The 27,295-nt window shown below is 35.8% G+C and overlaps 2 protein-coding genes across 4 annotated transcripts; one reads left to right on the top strand and one right to left on the bottom strand.

Annotated features, from left to right (window-relative positions):
* Window positions 1-5,212: 5,212 nt before the first annotated feature.
* Window positions 5,213-12,352, top strand: LOC121950900 (ferric reductase 1-like). Its single transcript, XM_042496986.2, has 7 exons — window positions 5,213-5,305; window positions 5,997-6,096; window positions 6,735-6,941; window positions 9,041-9,151; window positions 9,753-9,894; window positions 10,894-11,007; window positions 11,795-12,352. The coding sequence occupies exons 2-7, from the start codon at window positions 5,998-6,000 to the stop codon at window positions 11,845-11,847; spliced, it is 726 nt and encodes a 241-aa protein (XP_042352920.2). The 5' UTR covers window positions 5,213-5,305; window position 5,997; the 3' UTR covers window positions 11,848-12,352.
* A 1,029-nt stretch (window positions 12,353-13,381) lies between these two features.
* On the bottom strand, window positions 13,382-23,797 carry LOC121951762 (heterogeneous nuclear ribonucleoprotein C-like). Of its 3 annotated transcripts, none has more exons than XM_042498223.2 (9): window positions 23,623-23,797; window positions 21,108-21,214; window positions 17,734-18,002; window positions 16,577-16,649; window positions 16,346-16,393; window positions 15,790-15,959; window positions 15,022-15,135; window positions 14,760-14,902; window positions 13,382-13,977 (listed from the first exon to the last, which is right to left on the bottom strand). In XM_042498223.2, exons 2-9 carry the CDS (start codon window positions 21,110-21,112, stop codon window positions 13,861-13,863), a joined length of 939 nt encoding a protein of 312 aa, XP_042354157.1. In that variant the 5' UTR covers window positions 21,113-21,214; window positions 23,623-23,797; the 3' UTR covers window positions 13,382-13,860. The 3 variants fall into 3 exon arrangements, with proteins under 3 accessions (XP_042354157.1, XP_042354156.1, XP_042354158.1); XM_042498222.2 differs by having other exon boundaries at window positions 16,346-16,396; window positions 23,623-23,791; XM_042498224.2 differs by lacking the exon at window positions 21,108-21,214 and having other exon boundaries at window positions 16,346-16,396; window positions 23,623-23,790.
* Between the last annotated feature and the right edge of the window lie 3,498 nt (window positions 23,798-27,295).

The following is a 27,295-nucleotide window of genomic DNA, read 5'->3' as shown; positions in this document are numbered from 1 at the left end:
TTATTTTATTTGTATTTTTTCCTAATTTATCTTACTTTTTTCTGTAAATAATCATGTAAATTTCATTGTGGGTGTGTGTGTGTACGCATACATTAATTGCAATACAAGTTCAAATTAATAAAGAAGCTGCTTGATTAAAATGTAATGTCTAATAGAGAAGAAGCGGGATTAAATAAGTTTGAACTTCTTCTCACTTTCTCTATTTTTCGAATATGTGTCCAAGTCATCAAGAGTTTGATTTTTTTTGTTTGCTTTTTTTCTTCATTGTCTGTAAATATTACTTTTTTGTCAGTCTGCTTGTTTGTATGATTATTTCTCTATTTTCTTTTTTAACATGCTTGAAATAAATAAAATAAAAAAATAAAATAAAATAAAATAAAATAAAATAAAATAAAATAAAATTAAATTAAATTAAATTAAATTAAATTAAATTAAATTAAATTAAATTAAAAACCAAGTCAATTCAAGCAAAGCCAAGTCAATTCAAGTCAAGTCAAGTCAATTCAAGTCAAGTCAAGTCCATTCAAATGGAATCAGTCGAATCAAACTGAGTCAGGTCAAGTCGAGTTGAATTGAAACAAATCGGATCAAATTGAATCAAATCAAACTGAGTTGAGTCGAGTCGAGTCGAATCCAATCCAATTCAATCCAATCCAATCCAACCAATTCAAATCAAATCAAATCAAATCAAAATCAAAACCAAGCCAAGTCAAGTCAAGTCAAGTCAAGTCAAGTCAAGTCAAGTCAAGTCATATTGTGTAATAAGTCACTGTAGGAGAAATGATTTAACGTCTCAGTGACAGGAAACGAAGAGAAGGAAATCAGCAGCTTCTGACGTGTCATTTTCCACCTGCTCATCATCATTTCTGTCTGATTCATATCTCACCTGGTCACAACACGAGTCTCAGGTGTCTGAATGAGGAAGAATTCCTCACATAATTTTAAGACAAGTGGACAGAAATGTTTGCAGAGTTCTTGTAAAGGAAACAGGGAGATGCAGGTTAAACTTAGATGGAGGGAAGTTTACAAGTCAATAAATGTCATTTAAAGGCCTGAGCTCTGAGACAGGTGAGGCTGATGAGGACGTGACTGATTTTAATATTAAAACTTTATGGTGCATTAAAGTCTATGGAGGCTCATTGTGTATTTGTGTGTACAGAACAAACTCAATTTGAATTTTGAAATGCAGCTGTGAATGAGCTCCTAATGATGACCCACTTCACTTCCTCTGAGTCTTTCACTCTCTGGGTTTTCCTCACAAAATGTTTCTCATGTTTGTTTTTTTTTTTTTTGCTCTCTTTCTTGGTTTGACACAGTAACAGGCAGCGCTCACTGAGGGTGTGTTTCTTAGTCATACAGTCCGCACCTGCAGAACAAACAGAATTATTCAGAGAGCTGATTGATGAGGAGATATCAAACCTCCTCAACCCTGCAGTCTGTTTGACCAACACGACGCAAACACGCTGGAGACCAAATGTCCGCCAGACACTTTAGAGTCTCACTGAGGACGAACCTGTCCTGATGCAGCTATTTGGTAAATGTTTTTAATGAGTATTACATCATAAAGACAACATTATAGGGTGTGTTTTCCAGGGTTTATGGTGGTGAATATTATAATAATAATAAAAAAGTCCTCTCCTCAAACCCTGTGACCTAAAAATGTGAAAAAGTCACCACTTAATAATCAAAACTAATATTTACTCAGTAAACAAAGAGCTTGACGTCAGCAGACTTCCAATACAAAAAAAACAAAAACATGCAGTATCAGTGAGGTCTCTCACAGGTTTCAAAATGTTTGGTTTGATCTGCTGAGTGGAGCGGAAATGCAAATATAGAGGTGGAGGATGGAGTCGAGGCAGATGAGACTCAGATTAGTTAGAAAAGTTTGAATGTTGTCGTTGTTTCGGGGTCATTTGAGGACACTGAGGTAAAGTCCTCTGTGTTTTGTTAGAGGACTGAAGGGCTCATGCATCAGAATCTGGGTTTTATTGCTGTGTACATTTGAACATACAAGGAATTTGACCTGCTGCTTTGGTGCAAGACAATGAACATAAAGAAAGACCAAAAATAGTAACTGTAAACAGAATAAGACGTAAGATAAAAAAATATACATAAGCAATATAAAAATATGAAATGATGAATGAATGAATGAATGAAGCAGAAGTTAAGATCTTAATATTTTCAGTTTAGATTAACACACAGCGTGCAGTTTAAACACAGAAAATCAAGCCCAGTGTGCGTTAATGTAACTCTCTTTTATTATCTATTTATTTATATCTATTTAAATTATTGCTTGGACTGCCTGTTTGCACCATTGTATCTTGTATATTATTGTACATTTGTGTGTTTTTCATGTTGTATTGTTTTATGTGTTTTATGTATCTTTGAGCGAAGCCGAAGACAAATTTCCACTGAGGTGGACAATAACGTCTCTCTATCTCTATCTATGTAATGCTTAAAAACTGATTTATGCTGAGGCTGATTTCAGTATTTTAAAACTCAAAATATGTGAGTTGTACTATCAGAACATCAATTACACATGAAACAAAACAATGAGTTGAGAATTTGGCCTTAAAAAACATTTTATTCCAATCAGCGTGAAAAAAGGGCTCATAGATGGATTTTTCACATAAGAAAATTTACAGAAAACATCATTAAATATTAAATAAATTTAATTAATTAAGTACTTTTTATCATATTGTATGGGCACATAAACTAACTACTTTTTTTGGTTGTTTTTTTTTTTTGAGGATTAAAAGAAAAAGTTATCCGTTTGCTTTGGTGCAAAAATACTGAATCATACCAGCAGAAAAATTGTGGATAAACTGATTTTTCTTTTGGGAATCAAGTTTCAGAAGAAGCCCAAACTGGTTCTGTGTCTCCACATTACTGTTAAAGGAGCCTAAAATGCTGATAAGTCAGATGTTGACCTTTCTCACAAAAACCGCGATTAAGATAATGAAGGTTTCTCCCTCTCGTTTGTAAAGGAATGTCTTTACGGGGACTAAATTCTTCATTTTTCAGTCTCCTCCTGTTGTTGAGCCGGGGTACGCCCTTCTTTAAAGACCTGCTGCCAACAAAAGACATTCGATCCGTCTGAGTCTCAGGAGACAGTCAAGAGTCCCACAATGAGTTAAATATAGTTTCAGGGGCCCCTCACAGGGAGAAATACAGCACCTTCGTCAGTTTTAGTGTGTTTATCTACTGAATGTTGACACAGTGGACTTGAAAATGAACCTTTTTTCCCTTTTACATAAAGTTACATTACTCTGATAATTTCATCCCCTGGCTCAACTAACTAATATATATATATATATATATATATATATATATATATATATATATATATATATCAAAAAATAACAATAGGCCTAATTCTTTTTTTAAAAAAGCCCCGGATCTAATGATCTGTCATTTGGTTTATACTCGAATCAATGTTTTCCTTACATGCCACCACTGTTAACATAAACACCCACATTTAACTTGTTTTCAAACACTAGTCAGTGTTTTTTTAGTGATAGGATTTAAAAAGTATCCTGAACTCAATGGTAATTACTAAAAGCTGCTGATATTTTTCTCATAAGCATACTGGGAATCTTGTGCCAGATATCCACAAAGATTAAAGCTACCAAATCTGATAGACCGGAAAATAAATTTTCCGCCGTTATGTTTTTGTATTTGATATGACTAAAAACAGTCAGAAAACAGCCAGGGGCACCGAATGTGGCCCCTCCGGGGAGGGGCCAAAGTTAAAGAGGTAATAAGTGATAGAAGTGTGGTGGGTTTTTAATTATACACCTTCAGGAAACAACCAAAAACTTCCTGTAACTGTAACCAAAGGACCGAAACGTCCAACATGTTACTAATCTGAAAGGAATGTCAGGTCACAATGTGTCCTCGCTGTCATCTGACGAATATTTACCGTAAGGATGCCGAACACTCAGGTGTCTGTCTCACTCTGACAGGGACACGGGGACACGGGGACACTTACATACACCATTTTAATCTGTTGAGCAATAACGTACCAGATTGCAGTATGAGTAATAATAAAGAAATGTGTTACCAGAGAGTACGACAAGATTTTCCACATATTAAACTCCTGAGTAAAAAAAAAAGACAAAAGTTTCATCTTAGTTTAAGAGAGCTATAATAAAAACGCTGCAGACTACAAGTTTGCATTTTTTTTTACAGTTTATTTCATCATTTTCTTCACTTTGGGTTTAATTCTGCTTTCAATATTGTATTTTAATTTTTCAAGTTTGGGGCCACTCATTAGTGGACTCCACTCTGCTCTGCTATTCTGTTTTAGTGAATTTTGTTTTATGTATCGAGTTTTACTGATGTTGTTCTAGTGTATTTATTCTCCTTCTGTGCGGCACTTTAATTTGCATCTGCTGTGCATCTAAACGTCAAACCACATTAGTTTCCTGGTGCTGCATTCAGGAGCCTTTCAAATTAATTTGGTTTCTAATGAACCTGTGGCCACAAAGGCAATGAGCAGCTTGGCAAAAGATGTCTCAAAAATGGTAAAAAATTAGGAAAAAAAAAAAGATCTGAAAATTAGTTTTAAGAACGAGAGAGAGAGATGAATAAGATATCATAAAAACGAACTAGGGGAAAATGTCCATTATTATTATTATTATTATTATTATTGTTGTTGTTGTTGTTGTTGTTGTTGTTGTTGTTGTTGTATTTCTTTTTGGTTTTTCTTTTTTTTTTGGCCAAATTTCAGGTTAATTTATTATACCTTGTATAACCCAACTAATTTGCTCTGGTTTCAAATGGTTAAATATAAAAAAAGAAAAGAAAAGATAAATACTAAAATCAGTGACTTCATATTTGTGCAGACTTAAATGTTTAATAAAACATGTTTAATAACACCTCGTAACTTAAGTTACAATTTCAATCTGTGATTTTTAAATTTTGGAAAAACATCTCTTTTTTTTTTTATAAAGATTTATTTAACATTTAACACATTTGGTGACCTTATACTGAACCATGACGATCACAGGTTACAGTTTGAGGATAATTTTAAGGATAATTATTTACAAGTCAAAATTCTGCTCAGTTGATTTCCCCTTAACAGTGACTTGGCATTTTTCCTGGATTTCACACCTTCCAGGCAGGTAGTCTACAAGATGCTGCAGAGAGCCCCTCCCCCCTCCTGCGTCACCAGCACGCAGCATCAGTGCTGACGTTTGCTGATTTAAATCTTTCCCCGCAGGAGTCACACTCAGTCACAGTCAGAGGAGAATTAACAGGTGAACAAGAAACCTTCCTGCAACATTTGACTTGTGCAACTCAGGTGAGTCTCTGAGGAAAATGAGATTTGGATGCTCTAGGAGAAATTGATTACTTTTAATTACTTATTTTCATTTTTTCATAAGGTTGAATTTAGGTTAATTGCTTGAATTAACCCAAATATATTAAGTAACAGTGACTAGATGATTTGAAACACAGAAATGAATCCATCTAAGTTGCAAAGTGCAATGATTAAAGAGGCCTGATTTTAGCAAAAGTAAAGCAAAAGTAAAAAGTATTCTGGTCTTCAGACAATCAAAAATGGGAATGTTTGTTTTAATATTGAGGAATTTAAATTTGTCAACTTTGTCTAAAAAAAAGGTAGAGAATGAGGATTCTGAAGATTTGATCATAAAAGTTGTTTTGGGCAGTTTTCTGCTCTTTTTTATAAGTATATTTTTTTAAAATATGGCTTATGTGTATTTGTGGTGGGTATATATGCACAACTTCATTAATTTATAATTTACATTCTGATCTATAGATAAAGAATGCTGTTTTTAACAATTTAAGATCTTTCCACTGAACCAAATGTGTTTTCTAAGCAGAATTACAATTACATACTTTGTTATAATAGTGCTCAGAACACTTTCAATAAGCTGTAGGACTTATTAAAGATCTACGTTTTAAACTGAAGTCTGTCTCTAAAATTACTACTCAAAGTTTTGAGTTAAATTTTCGGTGTGTTTCGTCTGCAGAATGGAACGAGGATTGATGATCCTGCTGGTCGCTGTGCTGATGGTTTATTTGTCACCGGGAGTCAAAGGAACGTCTCATTTGTCATTTTCCAATGATACGGTAGGATTTCTTAAATCAACTACTCTAAGTGTAACTGAGACTAAGCTGAATTTGAGAATTGAAAACAAAATGCAAAGTCTGTTTCCTTATTAGATTTAATGTCCACACTAAAGAATTTATTTTATTTATTTATTTTTTATTTCCTCGCGGCACTAATCACAAAAATCAATGTTTTTAGCAGAAAATCCAGCCCCCCTATTTATCTATTTATTTATTTTCTTTAATTAATTAATTAATTAATTAATTAATTTAATTTAGGACTCTACCAAATTGTTGACATGTTGCTTTATGGCACTTGTAAAACAATAAAACAGAAAGAAAATCAAATTTACAAACCATGTACTGTTACAATGCTTGTAATATGATTGTTTACCACAGCAACATCTTGTGGATTTTTTTAATATAACACACCTAAACCAAATGGTAGAGATATCTCAGTCAGGTTGAATTAAGTTTAAGACATTTTTCATAAAGTTTGAGTGACTCAAAATGTGCTATACTGAATGGCTACACTCAAGAATTGTAGTTTTACCATCAAAATATTGTCATAACACAGCTGGAGAACAAAAATGTAGTCAAGTTAGAGCTGATGCAGATGATTAAAGTATTTTTTGTGTATGTGTGTTTGTATCTGGCAGGTGAACGTCACTCGACTTGGTTGCGGAAACACTAAACTGTGTGTGTCGACTCCAGACGACTGCGATCCTGCTGGAAACAAAAGCTGTCTCTTTGCTGCTGTGGTCGCCAACAACACGATGGCTCCCAACGGCACCGAGCTGGCCTTCGAACTCAGGGGAGACTCGGCGGGATACGTCGCGCTGGGACTCACTGTGAACGCCTCAGAGGTAACGCACAAAAAAGGTCAATGCAGTGACCAATTTCAAACATGTCTTTGCTAAATTGGACACATAATTGAAACTTCAACCCTTTAAAACCTGGAGCAACATCACATTTCTTGGCTGCTCTCAGACGCCATTCATGAGTGTTAAAAACCTTTGAACCCAAAAGCAGTTTGGTTTGATTTCTTAAAAAAAAAATGGGGTAAAAGGCAATGAGCAACTTGGCAAGAAATGTCCTGCAAATAGATTTTGAAAAATATCAAAAATATGAAAAATACCCTTAGAATGATCATAATTATATATTCAAAATTAAGTTTTACTTATTTCTTGTTAAATTTTGGGGTCATTTCTTCTCAAGATTGCATTCTTCCCATGTCTTTTGAAAGAAATCAGGACAGTTTACTCTGGTTTCAAAGAGCCAAAGCAGGAAGGTGTTTGACTCTCGACTTTATACAAACAGTTGACAGTTACACATCTTAAAATGAACACTGGTTTCCAAAACTGAAACCCTCTAGCACAGTTAGTCCAAAATATACTATGTATCATGTCCACCTCCTTCCCCAAATGAGATTCGTAAAAACCAAATGTACTGCTGTGTCAGGCAACTAAAGTTAGATAGATAGACTTGGACTTCAGTGTCTGCTGTTTAAAAAACAAGAAAAACAACATAAAATAAAATAAAATACATCAGTTGCACATTCCCATCATGAATACCCCATAAAAAAAACAACATTGCTGAACATAAAAAATAATTACAATTATACATATTCAACCTAGGTGGCGTTGAAGGGCTTTAATGAACAGTGGGACAAAGGAGTTTTTTACTGGTTGCGTCTGTTTAGGGGAACTTTAGAAAGTCATTACTTTCCACCAGGAGGTTGCCAACAAAATGTAAATACTGGTGGTGAAATTTTTTATTACAGGCTGTTTGAGACTTGTGGTTAGTGACAGAAACCTTGTAAATATGTCACGTAGCATCCATATTTACATAACATCATGCTGTTATTTCCATGTTCCCAGCAAAAGCAAACAGACTCATTTCTTTATTTATGCTTTTATTGATCTGGTTGATATGTGACTCATTACCACCTCAGAGCAAAAGCCTGTTCAATATGGTGCAGTCATGTGACAATCATTAACTTGATATAATATTGATTTAGTAGATAAGGAACGGCTGAATGGTCCATTAAGCAACTGGACACTGTTAAGGCCTCTTTCAAAACACCAAAGGCTGTAAAAAGTAAATCATTGTGTCCTTCATGATTTTAAAAATAGAGCACTGCATTTGTTTGTCTGCTGACATTTGTAGGAAAATTAAATATGTTAAGTCTAAACACATGGACTTTGGAGCCCCTTTAGGACGGTAATAAACACTTGTCCGACATGTTTGAAGAGGGAAACAGGTGCCATATGGCTGCAATGATTTCACAGAAAAGCAATAAAATGGTCTCTAAGCTAATAAATGAGACTACAGAGCGTCATCAAACCGGACACAGTTTTGGTATTGAAGTCTTGCAACCATGGTGTAGTTTGTTTATAGCCTAACATTATCTTACAGAACAAAGTCTGTATTATCATAAACGTTTGTTTGCCACAGGGCTTATTTTCTGCAATAAACCAAAATCCAATGGAAAAATCCCATGGACTTTTTGTTCTACAACATGAAATACATCAGTAAATACCCCACTCATAAATAAATATTACAGGTTACAAGGTTACATAAATAACCTTCTGGGACAAGCAGACTGTGAAGACTGCGTGTATGGTGTTAACATCCTGTGGGCTAAAAGGTTAAACCTGGACAGAGAAATCTTTTTCATTTTAGACAAACATGTTGTAGCATATTGTGCAATGAGTTTCCAGAAACATGAGACACTGATGAGAATACACAAAGACATGAAAGAGATCAAAAAGGAAACAGACAAAGACAAAAACAAAACATGAGTCATCTCAGGTGACGGACAAAACGAGGCAAAAAGGGAAACAGAACTCTATTTCATAACGTTATTGGCTTATCATCATTTTTAACAAAGACACTTGGATTTTGTCATTGTCTCCACATCAAGGAAGTTGTCTAAAGCTTTCACCATCATTTGTTTCCTCAGGGCACCACCATGCTTTTCATCTGCGCTCAGAACAGCTCAGACAATGAGTCGTTCTTCTTCCGGACAATGGACAGAAACAACAGCAACAATGAACTCACTCCAACAGAGACGGTGAGGCCACAAATTTACCGTCATTTAAAAAACGATTAAATGTCTCTTTTTTTTTATTCCCTTCCTCATAATAAACCTACCGAGATTCTAAATAAAAGACAAAAAAAAACATGAAATGTTTTCGGGTGTTTGGTGTCCCACCTAAAACGGTCAATCTCAGTTTAATTGTTACTAAATCTGGTTAATTTAGTGATTTCTGATGGTTATATTCAAAGCCAGACTCCATTGAGAAAAAGCGTAATTTAATGTCGAACACAGGAGCTGCTGATCGACCGACGCTGCTGTGATCAGTTAGTTAGTTTGTGTCATTGTGTGACTTTGTTTTAAAAGGGTTAGTTTGGGTTCACCAAAGTCACACAGTAACACAAATTAACTAACTTCTAACATCCTTTACGTCCTCAAAGGGAGAGCACTGACAATATCGGACCATAAATTGGTACTGCAAATACTAATTACCATAAATTTCCAACATCACAAAGATCTCTAATTCAAATGAGGCAAAAAAGTCTAATTTAATTTTCCTTCTGTTCTTTCTTTGTAAATATGCTTCTTTGTAATTTTCTCCTTATTTTTCTTTACCATGTGTTAACATATTTTCTAGAGAGTGAAAGGCATTACAGGCATGGTGAACGGAAGTGTGATCAAGTGTGAGTTCATCGTCCCAAAAGTGAACGCCTCCAACACCAGAAGCAGCCACGACACCACCTTCTCCATCCTCCTCGGAACGGGAAATGTTACCGGAAGTAAGTGGACTCACGTTTTAGACGTTAGAGCTCACTTTGGCTCACACAAAGGTTTCCATGATAGTTTTCTTGGGGTCGGCTGCAAAAAATTCCTTGATTAAAGATTTCCTTTTAAGTCCAAGTTAAGGTTTCCTTAAAAACATGATTGCACAAAACTATTTACAAGTACAGCTGAAACAAAAAGTTAATTCATCAGTCAGAAAAAAAACTTGCAACTATTTTATAACCGTGATTCCAGTTTCACAAATACGAGGACTTTCTGCTTTTTCTTTAATTCTTTTGATTTATTTATTGTTTTTACCCTGTAGTCAAACAGAAAAATCCACCAATAACATCATCAGATTTTAAGGCTTAGCAACTTTTTCTACTGAACTGATATTAAATTATATTATTTTTATTGTAGATTTTTATTTTATTGTGACTTTAAGATGGTCATTCACAACGCCAGTAGTGGAGGAAGTATTCAGATCCTTTACTCAAGTAAAAGTACAAATACCAAACTTTTAAGTGCTCTGTTGCAAATAAAAGTCCAGTGCTGAAAATATAACTTATGTAAAAAAATAAACAGATAAACAAAGAGTTATGATCAGTAATTTGTACTTAATTTATGAAAAGGAAGAGTACCTAATCCAAAAAAAATCTTAAATAACATTAAATAATTTAAAAAAAAACTAAAAATCTTTAAAATAAATTAGAAAACAACTTTAATGGTTATCAAACACTTTAGCCAGCTAATCTTCTGTCAGTCAACTAACTGATTAATTGACCGACTGTCTCAGCTGTACTTGTATAAACTGTTTCGTAGTTTAATTTACACCAAAACATATTTCTGGAATGTAGTTGAAGTATAATGTGGCATCAAAACAACAGACTCAAGTAAGGTACAAGTACCTCAAACTTGTGCTCACATACATGAGTAAATGTACTTAATTACATTCCACCACTGCACACGGCTGTCAGTGAGGACATGTCTAACATGCTCTGTCCCCTCATCATCAGATGCTATCGGCCCTTTTAACACGTCCCTGAACAGCGGCCCTCTGAACCTCGCCGACCCGGCCAGCAACGTCCCCACCTCGGCCCCCAACAGCAGTGGAGCCGTTCAGCCTCACGGTAAACACACACTGCTGCTTTCATGCATCTGCATTCAGGATTTAGGTTTTCAGACGTTCTGGTCCAGAGGGATTTGGTGTCCTGAGTAACACATTTAAAGACAATCCAAAACGGCAGGAACTAGATATCGAGATACGGAGGAAACAATGTATTTTAGAAACATTTTTTAAGTTAACCCTTGATTTCTTTCAAAAACATGAAAAGAAGGCAATGAGCAACTTAACAAAAAAAATGAACTCAAAATCTTCGACATTTGTGAAAAGCTGCAAGAAAATGACCTCAAATTAGCAAAATGGAAAGAAGAACAGAACATAAACAGAAAAAGACCTGAAAAAAATAGTAACACAAGTTTAAATATAGAACTGTAATTATATTTTTAGTCCCCTTGATATTTTCCCTCATCATTTGATATTTTTCTAATGAAACTCTTTCTCTTGTTTCACTAAGTTTCAGGTATTTTTCTTGTCACCTTTTAATATTTTTTTTGCAATTTGTGGGACATTTTCATACCAAGTTGAACAAGAAAAGTGATGTCCATCCAGGTTTTAAAGGGTTAATAATAATGTCCAAAAAACAATATTAATATTATTGTATTTATAATTGCTATAAAATTATGAACTTCTAACTTTTGTCTTTGAAAGAAATCACGCTAATTTGCTCAGGTTTTAAATAGTTAATATTCTAGAAAGAAACCAAGATGCAACAGTGAAAAAAAAAGACGTAATTTAGTTTGTTCATTTTTGTTGAATATTTTGTGATAAGCACCTTTTGTCTCTGTCCCTGCCAGCTGTGCTCCTCCTGCTGAGTGTCCTCACACTGTCCGTCCTGCTGAGAGCCTGAGAGGACGAATTTGTGATCAGATGGACACGATGAAGACACAAAAAACCTGAGTGTCAAACTGTGTATAAAATGTTTTTACTGAACTTCTTTTTACACGTTTCAAGCGTCTTTTGCACTATGTTTGTCAACCGAGATGTACTTCGAGCTGAAAGTATATATTTTATATATTAGGATTATATTTAATTTTCTGCATCTGGACTGGAGAAAAGGCGTTGTTATTATAGTTTTGCACTTTTGTAAATTTTGTCATTTGTCAGTTTGGAACCATAAGCAGTTTCTGCAGACGGACAGACTTTGATCTGACGAGTTTGAGCTGTTTACTGGAACATCTGGGCGAGTAAACCTCGAAAGACAGGCTGACAAAAGTCCTTTCAGGGAAACCCAAACCAGGAGTGTGATTACTATATCTTATTTTTTTACATGTGAAATAAACTGTGATTGTAAGATATTTGTTAAAGGTCCACCTATCCTTTGATAACGATAATAAAGTTGAAACTATGGTTAAGTGTTTGTGGCATCATGTCACTGACTCACAGGACAGCTTTTACTGCTTCCTGTCATGGGTCACATAACCAACCGTGCCTTTAAGGCTGCAACTAACAAATATCTCAGTTACTTCTCACATAAGATGTAAATATTCAGGAACCTCAGTTGGGAATGTTTGCTTGAAAAATGATGCAAATTATTTGTTTGTTTTTGGTCAACCAATCTACTGAGCTCTACATGACTGATCAACACATCTGTTCTCAAACCACAAACAAGAAATAAATGCCTTTAAATGCGACAGTCTGATAATCATGAGCGAAATATGGTGATCCCATCGGTCATCCGCCCAAAACAACGGTCCTAAAATCAAACTCATGCTCACCAACAGAAGATTCAAAATTATGGGCGATCAAAGACGGCCTCAGAAATCTGACCGTCACAAATTTGAGATCAAATCGTCAGGGGCCGTTTACGCAGCAACGGTTAAACTCTTGCTGCAGTTTGGCCTTTCGTTCACATGACAACGGCGTTTTGGGGGATTGAAAACAAAAGCTTTTGAAACCAAGTTTCAGAGTGTAAACATTTAAAAACGCCACCCCTTCTGTCGACGTGTAAACTGGCAATGTGCAGAATAAATGCATGAAAAGTAAAACCGTCCTCTCAAGAAGTAATCAAGTTGAAATGATTACTGAGATGATTCCCCTGCTGTCGCCGATGGTTACATCCGTGTTTTTGGTCCACATATTTTCTAAACATTTCCATATTTTACCACATTTCCATGATGTTAAGTATTTTGCAGTGGGTAGGCCTCTTTAGTGATACAGAAACAGATTACACACATTTGTGGATGAGCAAACTGCGAGCGTTTGCTATCCTCTCTCACTCTTTAGACATTTCCACCTCCAATTAGATGCTTGTGTCAACAGACCAGACTGCACATTTGAATAAAAAAATATGTGTATCCTTTTTTTCTTTTACTGGAAGGAAAATGAGTAGTTCTGCATCAGTTTAGTTTAGTTTAAAAAAACAAAACAAAACAGAAAATCTCTTCCCATTTTAATATTTTATTGCAATTTATTCCTTTACAGTTAAATTGAAACTGAATAGTATAAAAAACTGACATCAACATACAGACACACAAGGTCAAACAAACTCCCCGCTGAGCAAAAACAAAACGCACTGAACCTAAAAACGGGCTTTCGGAGCTGAACTTTCGTCCTCGCCTTCAGACATGTCCGTCGAGCTGTCGTCTCTGAGAACATCAACAGCCCATGAAGCGATGCAGTAAAAACACAAACCCAAACCTACAGCTAGTTATTCCTGTAACATTAACACTGGACAACTGGCCAAAATAAACAACAACAAAAAAATCAAATTAATCAGCTTTAGGGACAACATGAGTGTGTGCACCATGCTCGTGTGTGAGTGCACGTTTGCTTTTTATATCAACATCATGAGTGTTAAAACAAGAGTCCGAGTTCCTACTGGAAGTTGTGTGTACGCTGCATGCGTCTGTGTGGTCCGCATCTAGGAGTCCTCCTCGCCGTTGACACTATCAGCATCTTCGTCACCTTCCACATGCTCTCCTTCCTCCTCCTCCTCCTCTTCCTCCTCCTCAAAGTCCTCCCTCTCCTGACCCCTCACCTGCAGGTTTACGAGCGACAGGTGATTTGGAGATAAACTTAAAGACCGTGCAACAACAGCAGCGGGCTGAGCCATAAAAAAATCTGAATAATATCGCAATATTTTTATATCACGATACACAATAAATATCTTGATATTTTGAAATTTCTTGTTAACTACTAAATAAACTACTATTAAAATAAAGTTAAATAGAATAAAAAAATAAAATAAGTGTTCACAATGTAGCAAAATAAAGAACTGCTAAAATAAAGCTTCATTATAAAGTCACAATGAAGCTTAATAATGTGCTATTTTAAAAGTTAAATCAAGTACTGTAAAAATTAAGTTAAATGATGTTATAATAAAGTCAAATAAAGTACTACTTCAAGTTCAGTAAGTAAAGTTCAAGTACTTTTACAATAAAGTGAAATAAAGTAATGTTATGATAAAGTTAAAGTACTGCTTTAATAAAGTCAAAGTACTATTATAATAAAGTAAAATTAATTCTATTATAAATAAGCTAAATAAAGTATTCTTAGAATAAAGTCAAATAAGGTACTTCTATAATACATTTTGAGTACATTTACAATAAAACTGTATAAAGTCATGTTATGAAAAAGTTAAAGTACTGCTATAATAAAGTCAAAGTACTATTATTGTAAAGTAAAATTAAGGTCTACTATAATAAAGCTAAATAAAGTACTCTTAAAAAAAGTCAAATTAAGTACCGTTATAATAAAACAACTTCAAGTAAAACCACTGGCGCTTTTATTTTGAAGTAACAGCGGTGTCCATAGTCTCACCTCTTCCTCCTCCAGCAGGTCTCCCTCCTCCTCTTCCTCCTCGTCGGAGTCGTTCATCTCTCTCTTGATCCCGTCGTCCTTCTGGTTGCCTGAGTGCGGAGGGGAAGTCACCTCTCCAGGCTCCGTTTTTCCGCTCTTGGCTTCTGCATTCGGAAATCAGTCAAGAGAAATCGTGGAGCTCATCTGGTTAAATACTAATGACTTTGTATTTTATCAAGAAAAATAGATAAAAGCTCAGATCTGCCGATCTATTCACCCCTACCTAACTTCTTGTTGTGGTCCTTCTCCATGCGCTCCAGGTTGTCCAGCAGGTCGTCCACTTTGCTTTTGATTTGAGTCAACTCGCGCTTGATGGTCTGCAGCTCGTCCACTTTCACTGCAGAGAAAAGGGACAACGATGGATGGATGAGCAACTTTCATCTCACGCATTTTATTCATCTGCAACATTAAAACAGTAACAGAAAACAAAGAGCCGGAGAGGTTAGAAACCCAAAATGGGTTTACGGAAAAAACCTCACCGAAGGTAAAACAACACATTACATGCCATACAATAAATACTTTTTCACTTTTCGCACATGCATTTTTTTCTTTTTTATTGCCTTTTCATCTTTTTTGTTTTGTTTATTTGTTCTCTGTACATATCTGTATTTTTATTGTCATTCTATTCTATTCTATTCTATTCTATGTTAAGTGCCTTCCATTGTATATATACGCTTGCATTATTTTGCCTTTTTAACTAAATTTATTCAGATGCTGCTCTCTTATTTGCAGCTTTAACCAAACAATTTCCCTCACGGGATTAATTAAGTATTTCTACTCTAAATTACAGTGCTCTGGTGCAAGCAGCATACAAACAGGTCTACAAAAGAAACAAAAAAAATCAACAAAAAACAGCAAAAAAGACAATTATGCAGACAGTTGTAACGGTATTTTCATTCATGTGTAAAAAAAAACGTTGAAAATTTCAACTATGTAGAACTTGTATTTGTTTTTGCTGCGACGCTCTGTCCTAAGCGTCAGAAAGTCTTACTTGCTCTGGAGGAGGAAGTCCTCTGACTGCTCTTGGAGGAAGAGGAGAAGCTGCTTTTGGTTCGCCGGCTGCTTCCTCCGCTCAGGCTGACCCGCGGGCGCTTGGACGGGACCACGGCCCGCGACAAGGGGGGAGGGGGAGCGGGTACACGGGACGGGTACGAGTACATTCTGGCATCAAACACAGGACAATATTAACCCTTAGCGCCCGCTTTAATATCACACATTCGTATCGCAAGTCTGAATGTAACAATTTAGTTTTCTGTGTGTTTTAGACGTGTAGTAGGAGCTGAGCTGGAAATTCAGAGACTAAACAAAAATACCCAATCTTGCCAAAAGTTATGTCATATGCATAAACACAGCCAAAATTATTTTAAAAAAGCAGTACCTAAGGGTTAATAAATGTATAACCTCTCTCAGACTCAGTCGTGTTACTTTCACACTTCGAACGCACAATTTACACACTGCACAGAAACCAAATACTGACTGATGAGTGACAGACGGAGATGGTTTGTCATCGTGATTCAGACTAAGAAACAAAGGGAAACGTTACTCACCTGTCGTAGTAATCTCTCTGAAAGTCATAGTCAACCTCAAATGAGGAACTGCTGCACAGAAAGAAGATAAGGAAGAGACGATGTTAGGAGAAGGAGACAGCATCAGATTCAGTCTCAGGCTAAAATGTTCCTGGTTTAATTTCTGGCAGGATTTTTTAAGCTCCACGCTCATGGTTTTTTTCGTGAGCACAACAGCTGTGATGTTGGTAGTGCCGCATCACTGTGGCTCACCTGTACATGTCTCCAGCTGAGCGTTTGGTGGTTTTTGACCTCTGTGGTTTGGGTTCTCCGGCCAGGTTGATATCTGAGAAAAAAAATGAACACAATTTTTAAAAAAGATCAATGAGAGTGTGATGCCAAGGACAATTAAGACATCAACCACCACATTGATTTTCTATTTTTGGAGATGGACCGTCATTACGAGCGCTGTCAGTTATCACTGCACCACATTCTCAAAGCGCAGAGCAAACTATGGACACAGACGGAGCAGCAGAACGGCAGGTCCGGTGAACGTAAAACTAAACAGTCGATTGTACCGAGTCCAAAAGTTTGCCTTCATCATCTGTGATCAGATCAACTGATCAATTAGCCACCCACATGACTCAATCTCCACAAACTGCTGCTGAGGAAAAAAAAGATCTCATGTAAAGATCCATCTGCGCTGCGTTCACGGACCAACAAAAATGTCTAAAATTAAGAGAGGGGACACAGACTGACACTGAAGGACATGAAAAAATGGTTTGATACATTTTTAGGGATGAATCTGTGCTTTTTCAAAGATAGATATAAAGGGTTAAATGACTTTATTTCATTTTTTATAATGAAAACGTCTTTGTTCCCCCGGGGGCACAAAAGAGGGAATAAATAACTAAATTCATATCAATGACAAAAATCCATTGATATTGCCCAAAGTGCTATTTTAAACCAGTCCAAAGAATTTCAACGCTTCATACTGATGTTTTCTAAAGTCGTACCTTCATCATTACAGTGATACTGACCTATGACCTCACCATACAACATCACATCTCCCAAAGTTTTGTCAACTACATTTGGTTGGTGTTACTCTCTGCATGTAGTTAAGATGTTACATTAAAGGCAAGACATTTTTTAAAGTACCTTTGAGGCACATTATTATATTTCTTTACCCTTTTTAAAGTCTCATTTATCACATTTTTAATGACTTTTTCACAACTTTATGAACTTAAAACATCATGAATTTGTAACATAAACATATAAAATAAACTGCAGCGTCCACAATCAGTGCAAAAAAAAAAAACGGTCTTGAAAGTACTCATTAGAAGCCCGTAGAGTAGGAGGACTGTACTCAAAACTAGCTTTAATGTAAAAATCATCTTAAATTCCCAAAAAGTTGAAAACTGAATCCTTACCAAGCACTTGCCCGACAATCATCCTGCCATCCTCCCCGTCGACGGCCGCTCGGGCATTCCTCTCGTTGGCGAACTGAACGAAGGCGTAGCCCTTGTGGACAGAGCAGCCGACGACCTTGCCATATTTGGAGAAGATGGACTCGACATCGGCCTTGGTGACGAGCAGGGTGTTGAGGTTGCCGATGAAGACCCGGGAGTTGAGAGAGCGTGGGTCGGTCTTGTTGGTGACGTTGCTGCTGGCCATCAGGCTGGAGGTGTGGGGTGAATGACTAAACGGGAAGACACACGAGACAACACACACCCATTAGATTTAGTGGGATTAACGTTCGCTCCTCTGAGCTACGTTTGTTGTCACTGGGTCAAATACTGGGGATCCCCCAAAGCTGCGGTGACCGCGAATCACGATAACCACGTACGTGATCGGCACGCTTTCCTGGGAAATACAAAATCAAAAAACAAGTACTCAGGACAAAAGGAGAAAACAGTTACGGGCTGATATAAAGCCTTTCGCCCTTCTGGTGTCATGACGTCCAAAGTCAAACCTGTCCTAAATTTGATGCTTCGAAATTACTCCTAAAGTGTGGCTTCTTACTCAATAACCACAACTCTGTTACAGTCAAAACATAAACACATATCTGCAATGACATGAGGCCTGAAACACACCCACCACACACTGACCCCACAGTTTGTGCGATCATCACACTGGCGCCAAAATCACCTTTAGTCACTGATCTGCATTAAACAACAGACAGGTGCATTGCTGAATTTGCTACTAAAAGCAAGGGCTGGACAATATGGGCTGATAATTATACTGCGATATTTTTAGGTTATGTCTCGATACACGATATTGATTTTTAATCTCCTCAAAAGCAATTCACAAATGCTAAAACTGGGAGACAAAATCGAACATTACCATTTCTTTTTGAATTAAATTCCCTCTTTGATGTGACAATATTGTAGGAATGACTATTGGTACTTTTTTGCAATAATTATTAGTCATTTAGATATAAATAACTAAGTGGGTAAAGGAAAGTATTTCTTTCTGATAAACTGAAAAAAGTACATCACTTTGCTGTAATTCTACCTTTAAAATCAGGGAAAAAAACAACATTATTCCATATCTAAGATTATATATAGTCTCATATCTCAATACAGTATAACATCTTTTTATAGACCAGCCCTACTAAAAGATAAGAGCACCGTGCAAACCTTTAAGCCAGAAAGACATGGACATAACAACCATGGACATAACCCTGGTTAGTCATGTGTTATCAAGTGAGGACACCATTGCTGAATCCCTTATATTACAACTTCATCAACAGCAGTGTTTTCCACGAGATGTTAACCCTTTGAAATATGAGAAAAATGGCAAATTAACTTGATTTCTAAAAATTAATATATTAGTTTTAAATAAAGTACAAGAAAATTACCTGAAGTTTTGTTTTAAAAAATAAATACAAAGAATAAAGCACAAAAAAAAAAAAGTCAAACAAGACTTGGAAAATGTTGCTTAAAAAATTCTAATAAATTAGTAATACAATTTAAAATAAGTGATTATGAAAACTGTAGTTTTTTCCAGCTTTTGTCTTCATTTTTCCCTTTAACTTTTTTTTTAAAAAAAATCCAGATCTGCTAATTTCTAGAACATTTCATACCAAGTTGCTCATTGCCTTTTTGCAAATATTTTTTAAAGAAATTGCTCCAGTTTGCTCAGGTTTCAGAGGTTTAAATACCTGCGAAAGGCATCGGAAAGCAGCATAAGAAAAGTTTGTCGCTCCAAGTTTCAAAGGGTTATCGTGCTTTGAGGATGAAGAATACAGATGCAGAAAAGGGAACGTTCTGAGTATATGGATGCATTTTCTGACTCAGAACTGAAAACACGACAGTAAAATAAAGCTCATTTAGGAATTTAAAAAAAATCAGGCTCCCATTCATTATCTACAACACAACACCAGACCATAAGCTTCATGACATTCATGACATTCAAGGTTTGAGACTTCTCTGGTTGTGGATTTGAGAGAGAGACGCTCACGTTCACATATATTGATTAAATTATCTTAGACCACAGAATTAACACTGAAAGGCTACTGTTTAGAGTCTGACAAGTTCAGGGGTTAGAGGTGGGAAAGGAAAAAAAATCTCAATATTTATTAGCTGAATTTGTGTGTGTGTGTGTGTGTGTGTGTGTGCATGCGCTGATGCTTTAACCCTCTGAAACCAGAGCAAATTAGATTGATGTCTTCAATGGGCAACTTGGAACAAAACAACTAAAAAATGAGCAAAAAATTAAGAGAAAATTACCTGAAAATTTAGTACAAAAATGTATTGCAAAAGTTGAAAATAATAATAAATACAAATAAATAAATACATAAATATATATATAAACAATAAAAAAGAAAAAAATGATGTTAAAAAACACTTTAAAAAAGCACTTACAAATAATGATTCTGTAAAATATTTTTGAAAATAGGATAAAAAATGATTTTTCAAAAAATATATTGTATAAATGTATTCATTTCTTACCAAGTTATTTATGGCCTTTTTCTTATGGTTTAAATTTGCTCATGGTTCACAGGGTTGGTTCTATTTTGTTTGTGTTTCCGCTTGTTCTGCTATAATCTGAAATCTGAGTTATAGGTGTGTGTATGTATGTATGTATGTATGTATGTATGTATGTATGTATATATATATATATATATATATATAGATTGGTGAAATCTGAAAATGTTATTTTGGTTCTAACCGATCCAGAACTGAGCTCAGTGAGGTTTGTTTTCTATGGACCTTCCTATGAGCTGAGTCCTTAATTAAGTTTTGAACTGAATCAAATTAAATCCAGGCTGGATCATGTTGTTTTTTGGGATTAGTCAGGTGAATGTGATGGTGAAGCTGGATGTCAGAAACAATCACCGTTGATTTCACTCAGCAGAGCTGTATTATTTAGCTGTTAAGCACCATTATGACCAGTAGAGGGCACTATTTTAACTATACCAATATCCTCTAATATCATGCTCGGGTTAATCAATGAACTGTATTTCCCACAGAATTAGGAGCACGGAGCAAAACCGCAGTGGAGCCGTAACGCAAGCGGTGGAAATCCTGGGTAAGATGTCAGTTTGAAAAGCACTGACAGACTTATTTACACTGACAGGGGTCCTCCAGGTGAGAAATACTGCTACTGTACAGCAGACCATTCAATATCCAATAACCAGGGCACAGCGATTCATCTTATCTGACACAAGAGGACTGAGTACTCAGAGCAGCCCGGAGCCCTGTGTGATCTTAGATAAGAAGGGAGCCCTGATACAGAGAACATGAAAACAATGGGGGCATCAAATAGACCCCCTCCTAGCTGACAAACATTCATCACTCACTCCATAGCGTCTGTGTGAAGGGCTGTCGTCTGTGATGTTTGACACTGTGGGCTGGGATGAGTTTGGGCTGGTGTCTCGACCTTCACCTGCGCCCCTCGCGATTTATACTGAGGTGACAGAAAACACACCTCAGTCAAGCTGAACAGGGTTATCGTGTGCCAAGTCTTACCTGGTTGGAGTTTGTACAGGAGTTTAGTGGAGAGGCAAAGACAGTAAAAACACACAAAAAACAGGTGTGTCTCCCAAGAAAATCCCATTACGAATTCCGACTTTGGGACTACAACCCGACCCTGGTGCATGTTTAAGAACAATAATATTAAAATGAGCTCTGAGAACATGAGAGAATACAAGTTTTAAACCTAAAAACCCATTACATTCATAGCAATAACCGGACAGAAAGGTTTTTTGAGAAGGCAGTAAGCGGCCGACGTTGCTTATGTTTGTGTAGCGCTTATGAAACATGTTGAGAAAGAAGTTGATAATATATAATGTCAGCATGAAGTCCAGCTAAATAGACCTTGAAAACCTGAATGTTGAATTTGTATTAAATCTGAAAAATCATGTCAGCCAATAAAAGGTGTTTTGTGTTTTGACAAATCTGGGGTACCAAATGTAATAATCAACTATTGTGGCTTGAGAGGTATGATGATAAATCCAATTTAATCTCAGTTTTGTAAATTCAGAATTTATTGTTTAAACATGGGAAGTCCCATTTATTTCATACTCTTCAAACATGGAGGAATATCAGTTAAGATCATAGTATTAAATATGTTAGAAATTACTGACCCATTATATACTTTAACACTTTAATGCAACTTGAACTGATATTTAAAACCAAGTAAACAAAATATGAACTGATAATTACTGAAGGTCAGGGAAAATTATGTGAAAATAATTATAAAAGATAAAACATTACTTTTATTATAGGAGGCCAATATTGTTCAGGCCTATTTAAAGAAAAACATTATCATTGGTCATTAATATTATTATTAATAGTACCAATCATTTTGAGAATTTACAGTGCAACATCAGTTGCAGTTTTAGTTACTGATACAAATTATATAATAATAAAAACTACAGAAAAAGAAAACATGGACCAACAATAATCTACATATATATATATAAATATTTAGCATAACATAAAACATGACTCTTTTATGAGGAGGAATTTGTTAAATTTTACAGACCTATTCAAAAAAAATTGCCTATTATTTTGAGAATTTATGGGGCAACATCAGACAAAAAAGACTGTTGAATGTACTTTTTGTTGTTTAATAACACATTTTAAAGGATATGCAGGGATACTGAGAATAAATCTAAACTAAATCCAAGACATGACAACAGGGCAAAAACTGCAATTATTGCTGTTAATACCATAAATATAATTTAATTTGACCATTTAAATTTAAGGAAATGGGCCATCCAAATGGGTAAAATGCAGATATAGCTGTTTGGGGGGGGGAAATATTCCAGTGTGAGCATTGAATGTGATGGATGCTGGGATGTACAGTAACTATGCATGATTTTATGGGACCATCATATGTTTTGAACTTCTTTGCATTTCTATTTTATTCACTGGCTTTGTCTCTAGTGGATGTATTAAATGGGGCTTATAGGTGTACCTGACTCGTAAGGGTGAATGTGAAGGCGTGCGGTCATTTAAATACACATAACAGCCATAATACTCTTTCAGATCAATTAAAGTTTAATAAGTAAATGTGTATTTGTAACGTTATGTAACAAAACTGAGGCCACAGGCAGCACAAAGCTTCCAAAATCAGAAAAATCACTCTTCAGCCAGGAGGAAAAAAACGTGAAAAAAACCACTCCACCAAAAACAAACTCACTGAGCTAAAAAAGCAAAATCTGCACGTCAAAAGTTACATAAATAATCCTCAAAACACCCGCCTGCACAGCGCCACCACACGGCTTCACTGTAAGACACGGGCCTAGCCTCCAGGGCTCAAAGCCGGCTAGCATGGCTAACGTTAGCCATCCACTATGTGAAAAGCATGAAAAAAATACACTGAAATGCGACCAGTTCCTCTGCTTGCAAAAAATACATAAAACCTGCAAAATGATGACAAATTTGCAGTTGTTAAATCAAAATCAAAATAACCTAAAGCCACAGAGGCCTCTGACGCTGTTAGCTAGCGGCTAACGTTAGCCGGTGGGCTGGCCGAGCAGCGTGCCAAAAACACATCAGTCCAACAAAAGAAAAGTCTTCACAATGAACGCAACAAAAACAAGGCAACTCAAACTTGCGAAAAATGTCGAAATTGTAGCTTAATGCATCCAAAGCGTCGTGTCTCTAAAAACCACAACAAAGCTCTCCGTTTTTTTTTTCTTTGAGGGGGAGGATGAGCGTCTCCGAGTTAGCTAAGCTAGCTAACCCGCTAGCCAGCACATTACGTTCTCTCCACTCGCAAAATAGAAAAAAACCGTTGAAAAAAATCCAAAAAGAAAAGAAAAAGGAAGGAAAAATTAAAAAATTGTCTGGGAACAAAATACTCACCACGACCTTTACGAGTAAAATGCCTTGATTTCGGTAAAATCGGTCAAATATTGTCCTTCTACGAGCACAGGCGTTTCGCACCTTTTCAGCAGCGAGCTAGCTTTATTCTGCCCACCGAGCTGACGTAACTGGCTGTGGCGCAGTGCTGGGCAGGAGCGCTGGATTTGTGTCACAGAGCAGTCCGGGTGAGCGGGAGCTGTGACTGAATAATAACGTTACCCACTCCGGTGTGGCCCGGTATTCAAAACGTAACATCCTGTTGTCTTTGAAAATCAGTCCATCCTCCACATCCTCCAAAGATTTTCGCCCTGATTTGTCTCTGAATTGACTTTTTTCGGTTGTTTTTTTTGGCGAGAATAAAAGTCAGTGATAGCAGTTTTGTATATAACACCTATATTTTTTTTTACACAATTAGAACATTGAAAAATGTCAAACGTACTTTATATGTTATTATTAATGTCATGTTTGCAGGTTTTGTGACTGATGGGAACCATCCAGACCGTTTAAAACAGCTGACATACCTCGCAGCTGATTAGCAATCAGTATGCGCCACATATTGATTTGTAGCTGTGAATAATTAAGGCCTTTTTTTCTAACAAAAAGGCTCAACCTTCTTTTTATAGTCTCTTAATTGATTTCAACTCTTAAAAATAACAAACAAGACACAGATTTTTAGCATAACAAAAACTTATTTGGCATTTAAAAATGTAATTATTCATATATATATGATTTATGTTATGTAATTATCTGTGCTCCCATGCATGTTTTGTTGTTGTTTGCTTGACATATTTTGCGTGTGTAATTATTTTTAATAATAATAATAATATTAATCTTTATATAAACAGTTCTTGAAACAAAGTTACAAAGTGCTTTATAAAAAAATAGAAAAAAAAACGGACAAGGAAAAAATGTTTTAAAGTTGTACAACATGTGTAAAATACACAAAATAAAATAACAAAGCAATCCATAAAATTAAGGAGAATAGGTTTTAAAAAGCAACTCACGTTTAAAAGTTAATTCAGGCCAAAATCTGTGTGAAAGCCTTTATTTTATTTTATTCTTTATAAAAGTGTGTTTTTAAGTGGGTTTTAAAAGTAGGTAAGAACTCACTAATCTGATTTCCTTGGGGAGGTTGTTCCAAAAAAGAGGCAACATACACCTGCAGAGGTGTAAATGGTTACTTGGTTAAATTTTTGTCCAACTCATCATTTTATCTTTTCATAAATACATTTGTTTATCATGCTGTATTTTACTGGCCTACCTATGAGCCTGAAGCAACACATCACAGCTGTATCCCCTCAGTCAGTCAGGAGATGGTGCTGCTGTTATGAAAAAAAAATGAACGATGACACTGAAGATATTTTGTGATAAACTCCACATTTACAAACTGAACACTCATATTTCATAAACTGACAAGTGGCTAGAAGAAAACCTCAAAGTTAGAATAAAAAGATTATGCCCCACTTAGATTATACTCATAGTGATTATTTGTGTAAATCATCTCCTCTCTGCAGTATAATTTTGGTTTGAGTGCAGCAGATGGACAGGACATCCTGTCTCAGGTCCTCATCTAAAGATAGATAAAAAGTCCCATGAGAGTGGAGTTAAGAAGACATTTAAAAGCCTCTAAAATCATGGTAGGTTACACTTACACTGGTGTTTTAAAGAGGGGCAACTTATTATTGGTACATTGAGTTTGATCTATTCACAGCATATTTCAACCTGAGCAGGTCTAATCAGCCAGAGTAACTGCTAACACCTGTGTGGGGGAGCAGGGCGTTTACAGTAACTATGATGCCAATATTGTGAGATGAGTCTGCCAAAAACCGGTATTTGTCTTTGACTTGTCAAAATAAACAATTAAACACATAAGTAACGCATTTAACCCTTTAACCCTTAATATCAGACACACTCGTATCGCTCTGCGCACAAAATGTGCTTTTTAAATCAAGTTTAGAAAATATTATGCATTAATATTATTTTCTACTTTCACTGAGTACATGTCTAAAACAAACATCGGCCCTAATCATAAATATCAAATATTCATAAATTTTCTGAATTTTAACACTTTAACTGCCAGGTTTTTCTCATGATGCCACTACATTTTGAGGTGAAAAAAACCCCCCAAAAGAACCCAAAAATGCATTATTTCCAGTATTGTGCATGCAAAGTATTTTTTTTCATCATCACAGCCGAGGATATGCCAGTGATTAGCAGCAAAATTGATTTTTATACATTATTATTTTTATGTGCAGTGTCAAATACGCACACTCATACCGCTCTGCACACAAAATGCCCCTTTTAGAATCAGGCTATTAAAAAATATTACACATTAACAAGACTTCCTACTTTTATTGAGTTTATTTTTTTAAGCCAACATCAGTCCTAATTATAAATATCAAATATTCATAATTTCCAGAATTTCATATCTTTAAATGCAATGATGTCACTATTGTAGATGAAAAAACACATACAAAATATTTTATTTTTAAATTATTAAATGCAAAGTAGGATTTTTTTTCTTTTAAATCACAGCCTGTGATAGATCAGTGATTTGCAGCAACACTGACTGTGACAGTGCACCTGGTGGTAATAGAATGTATTTTCTCCATATGTCAAATATGGAGAAATGGAGATCAAACTATGTGGAAAATAGTAAAAATTAAAAAAAAATCCAAGGAAAAAATCCCAGAATGACACCCAGAAATATTACAATGCATGTTTTATGCTTTGATGGCTGTGGGATCAAAAACTGCAGTCTGAATGGGTTACGGGTAGAGCACAGTATGAATGAAACAGTTTTGTTTACACAGTGTATTTTGGACTTATTGTAGGAGCTGAGCTGGAAATTCCAAGATCAAACTAAAATACTCAAATTTGCCAAAATTTATGTCATATGCATGAACACAGCCAATGTGATCAAAAAATGAAGACTGAAAAAAAGCACATAAAATGTGCCAAACAGCCCCTAAGGGTTAAACTTTGCAGCACATATGAATGTCCTCTCTGTACACACAGGAAATAATGAGCAGATGAGCAGCAGCTGTGCAGGCAGGTGGCTAATGACCAGAGGTCAGGTGATGAACAGAGGTGGAAAACTCTCTGAGGACATCTAGTGTTCAGGTATCGTACAGCGCACCTTTCTCACTGTGCACATTTTGACTTGTCATATGAGAAAATGCAGTGGTGTAGGGGTGAACAGGGTCATCTGGGACATTTTTTGTATCACAATGAAAAAGCATTTTAATTGCAGACAGCTTGAACAGTAATGTAATTTGATTTCAAAACAGGTAGAAGTGTTAATCAGTTAATCAAGATGTCTGGGAGCCTAACCCAAACATGAAATACATAATTTTTGTAAAATGGACAAGCAGTGCCTTTCCCCCCAAATTCTCCTTTCCTGACTCCAGTTGGGACAATTTTTCCTGGGCTAAAAATAATTAAATAAATAAATAGAAATAAGCACAATTGTAATGTGACCACCTTATAGTCACAATTTCACTTGTTCCCACACATTTTTGGAAAAAAGTTTTCATAAATTACTGAGATATAGAATCTGTCAGTCTTTCTTTCATTGGCACCTATCAGCTCAGTGTGGTTACCACAGGCGACATGTAACCTACAGGTTTATGTAGACTTTTTCAGTTTTTTTTCATTTTCCAAAAACAAAAGA

This window comes from Plectropomus leopardus, chromosome 12 (assembly GCF_026936395.1).
Source record: "Plectropomus leopardus strain MGB_pleo_1.0 chromosome 12, ASM2693639v1, whole genome shotgun sequence".
In the NCBI taxonomy this organism is placed as follows: Eukaryota; Metazoa; Chordata; class Actinopteri; order Perciformes; family Serranidae; genus Plectropomus; species Plectropomus leopardus.
This window is presented reverse-complemented; position numbering and strand designations above follow the sequence as displayed.